General features: G+C 40.2%; 1 protein-coding gene across 5 annotated transcripts in view; it reads right to left on the bottom strand.

The window, feature by feature from the left end:
- TAF1 (TATA-box binding protein associated factor 1) overlaps window positions 1–11,138 on the bottom strand; it is a 95,512-nt gene that overhangs the window by 50,488 nt on the left and 33,886 nt on the right. For all 5 annotated transcript variants that reach the window (XR_002482708.1, XM_021718998.1, XM_008070915.2 and 2 more), the window contains exons 25-28: window positions 9,892–10,103; window positions 6,333–6,441; window positions 6,016–6,114; window positions 5,249–5,426 (exon numbers count right to left, since the gene is read on the bottom strand). Coding sequence is in view for 4 of the 5 variants with exons in the window: in XM_021718998.1 (XP_021574673.1) it covers window positions 5,249–5,426; window positions 6,016–6,114; window positions 6,333–6,441; window positions 9,892–10,103 (598 nt within the window). In the remaining variant the exon portion in view is untranslated. The remainder of the gene's footprint in view (window positions 1–5,248; window positions 5,427–6,015; window positions 6,115–6,332; window positions 6,442–9,891; window positions 10,104–11,138) is intronic.

The following is an 11,138-nucleotide window of genomic DNA, read 5'->3' on the forward strand; positions in this document are numbered from 1 at the left end:
GGTGTGGTAGCGCGTGCCTGTAGTTCCAGCTACTTGGAAGGCTGAGGCGAAAGGATCGCCGGAGCCCAGCAGGTCGAGGCTATGGTGGCTAGGAGCGTGCCACTGCACTCCAGTCTGGGTGACGAGGTGAGACTTCAACTCAAAAAAAAATAATAATTGAATATTAGTGTAAATAAAGAAATACACTGGTTGCTATGTAATATAAAGGGGTTACATATGAAATACAGATGGCTCCTTGACTTAAAATGGGTTACAGCCTGATAAACGCTTCATGAGTCAAAAATATCATAAATGTATTTAACGTTGACAACATGCCACAAGATGCTGTAAGTTGTTTTACAAAAATTACATTTGCTTATTGCGGGAGGAATAGGGAAGACCTGCTGTGACTCACGTTTGAACAGTCACTAAAGAAGAGCAGAAGTCTATCAGGTAAACAATAGAGAAGAAAGACATTCCAGAGGGAACAAAAAGTGTGCAAAGACAGGAAAAAAAAACTTTTTTTGTCGTGATCCTTCTACCTCAGTCTTCCAAGTAGCTGGAACTATAGATGTGTACCACCACACCCAGCTAATTTTTTAATTTACTGTAGAGACGAGGTCTTGCCAAGTTGCCCAGGCTGGTCTTAAACCCTTGGGCTCAGGTAATCCTCTCACTTCCACCTCCCAAAGTACTGGGATTACAGGTGTGAGCTACTGTGCCCGGCACAGAAGAAAATTTATAAACATGCCACAGCACATTTCACACCTATAACCACAAGTAGTTTAGTTTGATACAACTATAATACAGGTATGTGTGTAGGAGAGACAGGAAGTAAGCCTGGAAAGGCAAAAAGGTCTCACAGACACTAGAAAGCTACTGAAGATTTTTAAATGGAGAGGAATTTTTCAAATTTGTGTTTTAGGGAAAAAAAAAAAAACACTCTGTCAAACAGTATAAATTAAGGCAAGGAGCAGAAGACAAGTTTGGAAGCTATTGCAAGAGGTCAAACAAACAATAACAAAGGTTTCAACTAATATGATAGCAATGAAAACAAAAAGGAAAGGGATGAGTTCCAGAAAAATTTAGAAGGTACAACTTATGGGACTTGAGTGTAGGGATGTAGGAATAGAATCAATTATGACTAAGATTTCTAAGGATGTACAACTAGAGAGATGGCCGTTCATCTAAATAAGCAATCAGATGATGAGTTGCCAGTAGGCAATACAAAATTGACATGTCTGGCAGGCAACTGGAAACGAGTATGGAGCCCAAAAGAGAGGTATGGAGTGGAGACAGTGCTATCAGTGGATATATGGTAGCTGAAGTAATGATAATGAAAAAGATAGAAAGTGATTAGATAAAGTATTCCTGAGAAAGGAGATGAGCATATCAAGGAGGAAAAAGTGGTCAATAGTGTTAAATGCACTGAAGTTCAACAAAGGTATTTCTAAGCACACAGAAAGATTCTCAGCATCATTACTCATTATGGAAATATAAATCAAAGCCACAATGAGATACCATTTCATATCCACTAAGATGTTTAGAATAAAAAAGATGGACAATAACAAATGTTGACAAGGATGTGGAGAAACTAGAACCCTTATACACTGCTGGTGGGATTGTAAAATGGTACAGCTGCTCTGGAAAACAGTCTGGTGGTTCCTCAAAAAGTTAAACAAAGAGTTACCAAGTGGATTCAGCAGTTCCACTCCTATGTACCAACTGAATATTCCTTACTCAAAATGCCTGGGACTAGAAGTGCCTCAGATTTCAGATTTTTTTGGAATCTGAAATATTTTGGAACATTTGTATTATTCTTACCAGTTGAGCATCCCTAATCAAAAAATCCAAAATCCAAAATGCTCCAGTGAGCACTTTGAGTGTCATACAGGCACTTAAATTTCAGATTCTGGAGCATTTAAGATTTTTGGATTTGAGATGCTCAACCTGTATATGCCCAAGAGAAACAAACACAGAAATTTGTACACGAATGCTCACAGCTGCATTATTTGTATTAGCCAAAAAAATGCAAATAACCCAAATGTCTGTGAACCAAAGAACAGACAAAATGTGGTATTATCCATACAATGGAATATTATATATTAATAAAAAGAAAGTACTGACATATGCTACAATATAGACGACATATGATAAAATGGACCAATGATAAAAGCAGGATTTATTGAGAGGACAGAAAAGCTTCCACAGTGGGAGGGGACCTGAAGGAATTGCCCAAAATGGACCACTTTAAATGGGGAAACAGCATGGTATGTGAATTACATTTCAATAAAGCTGTTTAACTAAAATATTATTTCTAAAATGTGGCCAATGATCCAGCAATTAGGATGTTGCTGGTACTTTAGCAGAAGGCAAGCACAGGGTTGTGAGGAATGAATGGGACGTGGAACAGTGCAGAAGACTGGTGGACATTCCAATGGGTTTTGAAAAATGCATATCCACCACGATAGTCATTATACAAAATAGTTCTTTTACCCCAAAAATTTCCCTCATGCTATCCTTTTGCAGTTAACCCTCCCCAACAACCCCAACTTCAATCCCTGGCAACGACTGAATCTGTTTACTGCCTCTATTGTTTTGTCTTTCCCAGAATGTCATGTAAATGGAATCATACAGTATGTACTTTTTTGGGTTTGGCTTCTTTCACTTAGCAACATGCATTTGAGATTCATCCACTGGTGTCCATTCACAGGTTTAAGGACATTTGAGTTGTTTCCAGGTTGGGCAATTTTGAATAAAGTTGCTATTCATGTACAAAAAAATGGAGAAGAGTATATGGAGCACGGTGCTTAAGAGCACAGGCTCTGGAGCTAGATACCTCTGAATTAACATCTCTACTCTCCTACATTTTAGCTGTGTGTTCACTTTGGTCAAGTTATTTAAACACGACAAACCTGTATGTTCATCTGGAAAATGAGATTTATAACAGTACCCATCTCAAAAGATTTCTTATGGTGAAATGAAGGAAATAATTCCCGTAAAGCACTTGGTGGTATTACTATTATCATCAGCATTTGGGAGTGAGGAAGAAAGAAGAGTAAACTAGAGAGAGAATACAAGGCTGTGAGAAAGTTATGATTTTTTTTAGTCAAAGTCTCACTCTGCTGCCCAGACTGGAGTGCAGTAGCATTATCTCAGCCACCACAGCTTTGACCTGCTGAGCTCAGGCAATCCTTCCATCTCAGCCTTCCAAGTAGTTGGAACTACAGGTGCATGCCACCATGCCCAGCTAATTTTTAAAATTTATTGTACAGACGAGGTCTCGCCAACTGTCCAGGCTGGTCTCAAACCCCTGGACTCAGACAATTCTCTTGCCTCCACCTGCCAAAGTGTTGGGATTACAGGCATGAGCCACTGTGCACAGCTCAAGTTGTGAGTCTTAAATTTCCATTTTTTAAATAATGTCTTCACCTTAATGACCCACAGGCATTCTCAAGTTCTGTATCTTCAAAGTAAACTCAGCCAGATGCAGTGGCTCATGTCTGTAATCCCAGCACTTTGGGAGGCTGAGGCAGGAGGACTGCTTGAGCCCAGAAGTTCAAGACCAGCAACATAGCAAGACCTCGTCTCTACAAAAAAAAAATCAAAAAATTAGCCGGGCGTGGTAGCACATGCTTGTAGTCCCAGTTACTCAGGAGGCTGAGGCAATAAGGATCATCTGAGCCCAGGAGGTCAAAACTGCAGTGAGCCGTGACTGTGACCCACTAGGCGACAGAGCGAGATCACAACTCAAAAAAAAAAAAAACACAAAAAAACCAAAGTCAACTCTTTCTACCCCTCTTCTAATCTGATTTTTGTTTAATTATACTTGCAATGCAAATGACAGTTGAGCCTAACAAATTTATTTTTCCCTTGTATATATTTGGCACACTGCTAGATTGTGGAAATATAAATAAGACATTCTGCTGGGTGCAGTGGCTCATGCCTGTAACCCCAGCACTTTGGGAGGTAGAAGCAAGAGGACTGCCTGAGCTCAGAGGTTCGAGACTAGCCTGGGCAACTTCACAAGACCTCATCAGAAAATTAGCTGGGTGTGGTAATGCGCGCCTGTAGTTCTGTCTACTTGTAAGCTGAGGCAGAAGGATCGCCTGAGCTCAGCAGGTCGATGTAGGGGTGGCCGTGAGTGTGGCACCGCACTTCAGCCTAGGTGACGGAGTGAGACTTCAACTCAAAAAAAAGGGGGGTATAGTTTTTCTAGGATGTCACAAAGTGGTGGGAGAGTCATATACATAAAGAATTATTACATAACAATAAGAGCTATAAACGCTGATTTTAATTGTGTTGGGGAGACAGAAAGCATAGAAAGATAGATATTTTAGGCAAGTTGGGTAAGTCTTAATGAAGAGATGATATAAGTGATCTAAAAATACAAATAGAAATTCACACTGAAGGAAGGAAAGTGCATTCCAGAGAGAGGGCAAAGACTGCAAAGACATGAAGCAGAAGCATGGGATATTTAATAAAATATAGTAAGTGCAGGAGAGATCTATAGTGCGTATGGGAGCCAGTCATTGAAGATAGAGACTAACAAAAAATGGGTTGGGCCTACTTGGGAAAGGTTTTAAAATTTAGGCCCTACTACTGTCCCATGTTTATAGAAGAGAAAACTGAGGAGGTTACGAGAAGCTAAATAACTTTTCTATGGTAACTCAAAAAATGAGTGGCAGAGCAATAATTTATAATCTGTACTCTGAATCCCTACACTTATATATGAATCTGTGCTCAGGAATGCAACTGGAAACCAGAAAATCTCATCTTTTACATGCAAAAGCTGTACTGTTTCCTCCCTTTAAAAACTCAGAAACAGATTTCTTCCTCTTCACCTTTCCAGCTTTTGAGCAAAGTGGACAAATAATAGCCTGCTAACAAATTTGTAGACCAAATAACAGTCCTAAACAGCAAATACGATCAGAGACACATACTCTACACAGGTTCTATCCACACTGAATGTCTCTTTCTTCTATTAACTGAGGCCTACTTCTTCTTTCTATTATTTCCCATGCAACTGTTTCATTTCAACAGATAGACTCCAAATTCTCCAGAGGGTTTCAGAAATAGTAGAAATAAAAAGAAGCAATATTTATTAACTGATTGAGAATATACATTACCTAACTTTCATATCTCCCCAATGCACAAATACAACATAGTTCTTTCAGCCACTCCAATATAGTCTGAATTTAGGACTAGTAAGAAAATAAATAAGGATCTGAAAGGTGACCTTTACAACCAAGGAACAGGCAGTTCTTACCATTGTAGGTTGCACTATTTTTCACAATTAGCTCCAAATGCTCTCTGAACTCTTCCCGAGATGGGTAGAGGCGTTTACGCACATTTTCACGGAGTGTTTGTAGGTCCATCGGCCGAGTGATGATTTTATAGTAGTCCTTTACAACCTTTGCATTTACTGGAGTGTGGAAAGGATATGTCTGTGCAAACAAGAGCCAGCAACATCCATGAGCAAAGAATACCTGCCACAGCCAATTCCTGAAGACTCTCACATCTTACCTGTTTACCTGGGCCATCAACTCTCAAAGGAATCTTTCTAGATTACTCTACTAAACTTAAAAAAAAAACAAACAAACAAGACCAAGTATGGTGGCTGACACCTGTAATCCTAGTACTTTGGGAGCTGAGGTGAAAGGATTGCTTGAGCCCAGGAGTTTGAGACCAGCCTAAACAACACAATGAGCCCTTATCTCTAAAAGCAAATTGAAAAATTTGCCAGGCACGGTGGTACACGCCTATAGTCCCAGCTACTTGAGAGGCTGAGACAGAAGGATTGCCTAACCCTGGGAGGTCAAGGCTATGATGAACTGTGATCAGGCCACTGTACTCCAGCCTGGGTGACAAAGTGAGACTGACTCAGAGGAAAAAAACAAAAACAAAAAACTACATTCTAAAGAATTAGGAGTTCCAAGTGCCTAGGTCTATACACTATTGCCCTCTATCTGAAATCACAGACAGAACAAAGGGCCTTGACATCCCTACTGCAGATATCCAACACAACGAACTCACATTTGGAAGATCTCTCATGTCATTGATGATAGATTCCAAGATGGAAGACAGCGTCACCATAGGGTCTGTGCGGCGTCGGTGGATGGACTTATGAGGTCTCTAAGGAGAAATAAGAAATCAGAATGCTTCTTTAAGCCAAAAAAACCCCTATATTCTCTAACTAGGCTAATGTATATTAGAAATCTTATAATGAACAGTGCACATAAATCTCAGGGCAAGCCAAAGAGAGAATCTAAGGCTGTCAGAGTCATGGCATAGAAGGCTGGAAGAATCAGTGAGAATCTGTCTGATCAGAAGGAAGCAATGCAGATACTCACATTCAAATAGTCACAATGAACAGTGGTTCCAACTCGCCGTTTCTTCTTGGGAGGAAGTTGCTGTTTAGGGAACTTGAGGACCAGAGATTTTCTGCGAACCTCATCCGCACTGCAATTAATAACACTTTCATAGGATGAAGCCCCTATTTCTAGTTCCCAGAAAAAAAGAGCAATTACAATGAAAAAGTCCAAAGTATCTCAGCATGAGCTTGGGGAGGAAAAAGCTAAACCAAAGGCCAGACATTCACCTTCTAAGGCTCAAATCAGGCAAGGTTTCATAGGACCTCCAAATTAATAAAGAACTAAGCAAGTCAAAACTTCACCTGTTTCCTATTTGGAAGATAAGAGAACTAGGCTAAAGGAATTTCAAGAATCCCTCTGGTCCCAACATTCTAACTTAAGGTCAAAGGGCTAGGAAACCTAACTCATTCAGAATGGAAACAAGAAATTAAAAACAAGTTTGGGGAAAAAAAACTAGTTTGGGTTTTTCTCAATCATTAAAGCCCATCTACCTTCTTCCCTTCCATCAAGGGATCAAAATACCACATTTTCCTTTTTTAATGTGCTTCAAAACATAATGACTATTACAGATACTGATAAATCAACAAGAATGGAAAAAAACTCAAAACTGAATACAAATAGAAATAAATGAATCTGGCGAGGTACAGTGGCTCATGCCTGTAATCTCAGCACTTTGGGAGGTGGAGGCAAGAGGATTGCCTGAGACCAGGGGTTTGAGACCAGCCTGGGCAACTTGGCGAGACCTCATCTCTACAGTAAGTCAAGAAAAATGAGCTGGGCGTGGTGGCACATGCCTGTAGTTCCAGCTACTTACCTGAGCCCAGCAGGTCAGGCTGCAGTGGCCGTGAGCGTGCCACTGCACTCCAGCCCAGGTGACAGAGTGAGACGCCAAATAAAAAAAAAAATTATCAAATTGATTTTCTAAATTACTCAAAAAAGAATTAATTCAAATATATTTTGAATATAATACCCTGACTGTACAACTTTAGTGGCACAAAGTCCAAGGACAACTATACAAAATATCTTGAAACTACTTTATAGGTTTGTTGATAGTAGTAGTATTAGTATAGAAATTCTGCAACTATTTTGTATATATCATAGGACACAGCAAATTTCTCAATAAATATATTGACTTCCAATATCAATATACTTAGTTAGGGAAATTTATCTATTGGGAAAGGATACACATATGTAATGGGGAAGATGAGAAAGAATTTATAGATATAATCTCAATTGGAGGTATCAGTACAAAGTTGTGATTTCAAATATATATATATTTCCTAGTTCTATCCACAAAAGAGCCCAGAAACAATGACATCTCAATGGTAATGGGCATATCTAACACCTAGGTCTTGGTTTCTAAATACCATTCCCCAATAAAAGGAACATGGGCTCTTGGAGAAATGGCTAATTCTAAGTATAGGCAGGAAAAGTTCAAAGAGAGCCTAAAACATCTTGTGCCAGAAAGCAAAAAATGCTCAAAGATTTATAAGGTCATTAAAAAAACAAACAGGATCTGGCTTGAAGGAGTCAAATTGGGACACTACCTAAGCATCAAAATTAATGATGTGCCGGGCTCGGTGGCTCAGCCTGTAATCTCGCATCTCTGGGAGGCTGAGATGAATGGATTGCCTGATCCCGCGGGTTTGAGACCCGCCTGGGCAACTTGGCGAGACCTCATCTCTACAATAAATCAAAAAATGAGCCGGGCGTGGTAGCGTGTGCCTGTAGTTCCAGCTACTTGGAAGGCTGAGGTGGAAGGATCGCCGGAGCCCAGCAGGTCAAGGCTGTGGTGGCCAGGAGTGGCCACTGCACTCCAGTCGGCGATACAGTGAGACTCCAACTCAAAAAAAATAAAAAAAATTAATGATGCTAAGCAATTATAAAAATTAAATTTACAGATGAATGAACTTCAGAATCCACAGTAATACTTAAAAAGGGAGAGGAGGAAGCTCTTCTTATAGAAAAATGGTAGCTAATGTAGAAAGAATGCTAAAATTAGAAAAATCGCCATTTTGGAATTCCCACTGAAATAACTGAATCAGACAATAATCATCAATTGATGCTAAAACTGTTAAAAGAGATAAGGAAATAGGATATTCACCTACATATTAATTACAAAGAGAAAAGCATGCCTTTATGATAGGATTTGGGAATCATCATTTTAACGTGATGATCTAAGTATGATATTAAATGCCTTGGCAAAGACATTTAATCTGAATCTAATCAACAAGAAAACAATCAGACAAACCCAGAATGCAGAATTTTTTTTGAGATAACTGGCCTGGACTCTTCAAAAAAACTCAGTCATGAAAAACATAAAAGGTAGGAAGGACCACCCTAGATTAAGAAAGATTCAAAATATATTGAATGTTTGAACTGAAACTGGATCCAGAATTGCAGAAAGGAGCAATAAAGGACACTGAGGCAACTGGAGAAATTTACATGAAGCCTGAATATCATATTACTGAATTAATGTTAACTTTCTTTCTTTTCTTTTCTTTTTTTTTTTGAGTTGGAGTCTCACTGTCGCCCAGACTGGAGTGCGCTGGCCACTGCTGGCCACTGCAGCCTCGATGTGCTTGGGCTCTGGTGATCCTTCCGCCTCAGCCTTCCAAGTAGCCAGAATTACAGGTGCGCGCTACCACGCTCGGCTAATTTTTTGATTTATTGTAGAGATGAGGTCTCGCCAAGTTGCCCAAGCGGGTCTCGAACCTGCGGGCTCAGGCAATCCACTCGCCTCGGCCTCCTAAAGTGCAGGATTACAGGCTGCGCCACCAAGCCCGGCCAATGTTAACTTTCTTAGGTATGATAATATTATCATGTTGTTATATCCTTATTCTTAGGAGATATGTGCTAAAGAATTTAGGAGTTACATGTCATGATACCTATAACTTACTTCCAAATGGTTCAACAACGACAACAAAAAAAGACTTAGGTATATAAAGATGAAGTAAATCTGTCAAAATATTAACAAACAGTAAATCTAGAGAAATAGTATATTGTATTCTTTTAAGTTTTCTGTAGGTTTGCAACTTTCAAACTAAAAAATTAGGGGAAAGAATTTTAAAACTTCTCTATTTCATTATCTATTTAACTCTCTGAGAGCAAGAGACAAGTATTGGTCCATTATCAAAACACTCCAAGATTAGGGACCTTGCAAATATTACAAGGGCCTAGAAGCAGAATAGGAAGTGGGAATTAATATCTACTGAGTATCTAATATATGCCAGGCACTATACTATATACTTTATAGTTTCTCTCACTTTATTTCTTAACTACCTTGGGTAAGGGTGGTTTTATTTTATAACAAGGAAACAGACTCAAAAGTTTGGTAGCATGCCCAAGGGCAAGTGGTAGAACCTAATGAGTGCTGGAATTTTCATAACTAGCAACAATTACTGAGGAAAGTTCAAAATTTCTGTACTCTCAGTTCTACTTCAGAGAACACTTAATCGCGGCCACCCTCTGCCACCCACCAACATCACCAACCTCCAAAAGATCTGTCCCATAGCACTTCCTGCCTACTATCTCTTACCTCTCGATTAGCTGTTTCCCCAAGACAATCTTGGTCCCTTCAACCTTGATAAGTTCTTCATTATCATTATGAATTACTGTCTTTTCCAACTCCTCCTCCTGCTCTTCTGTCATGGCAACAGGATTGGAAGGTGGAGCATTTGTTTGATAATAGAGTGGGCAGAATTTGTTTGTTCTCATGTGCCCAATGGCACCACATGCCCCACATTTCAACTGCAAAAGGAAAAGTATGAACATGTCAGAGGTAAGCAGGCAAAAAATACAGTTGTTCCTCAGTATATTCAGAGGATGGGCTCCAGGACCCCCAACTATACCAAAATTCGTGCATACCCTGCAATCGACCCCATAGAACCCATATATACAAAAAGTCAGGCTTAACACCGCTGGGCGCGGTGGCTCAAACTTGTAATCCCAGCACTTTGGGAGGTGAGAGGATTGCCTGAGTCCAGGGGTTCAAGACCAGCCTGAGCAATATAGCAAGACCTCATCTCTACAATAAATAAATAAAAAATTAGGTGGGCGTGGTGGCCGGGCGTGGTTCCACCTACTTGGAAGGCTGAGGTGGAAGGATCACCAGAGCCCAGTAGGTCGAGGCTGCAGGGGCCATGAGCATGCCACTACACTCCAGCCTGGGTGATAAAGTGAAACTCTGACTCAAAAAAAAAAAAAAAAAACCAACAGAAAGTCAGGTTTCTATATATATAGGTTTCACATACCACGATATACCTGTATAAGTGGACCCATGGAATTCAAATCCATGTTGTTCAGGGTCAACTGTACATACAAGGCAGGGGAGAAACAAGGGTAGCTTCAGAATTTTTTCTCTAACAGAACTGTTATCCATCTATCAATCAGAAACCACTGAACAAAAGTGCATGTATGGAAATGACACGTGGAAAAAAATGAAATCCAGAGATTAAATATTGCTTTAAAAATCAAGTAAGGAAAAAAGAGAGGATTTCCATTCCCAATTTAAGTTGTGAACTGTGAAAATATTAAATATGTAGGAGAGTGCCGGGCTCAGTGGCTCAGCCTGTAATCCTGCACCTTTGGGAGGCTGAGGTGAGTGGACTGCCTGAGCCCGCGGGTTTGAGACCCGCCTGGGCAGCGAGACCTCATCTCTACAATAAATAAAAAAATCAAGCTGAGCTCGGTGGCTCAGCCTGTAATCCCGTGCCTTTGGGAGGCTGAGGTGAGTGGATTGTCTGAGCCCGCGGGTTCGAGACCCGCCTGGGCAGCGAGATCTCG

Source organism: Carlito syrichta, unplaced genomic scaffold, assembly GCF_000164805.1.
Source record: "Carlito syrichta isolate Samal-C Ts95f unplaced genomic scaffold, Tarsius_syrichta-2.0.1 Scaffold314054, whole genome shotgun sequence".
NCBI lineage: Eukaryota > Metazoa > Chordata > Mammalia > Primates > Tarsiidae > Carlito > Carlito syrichta.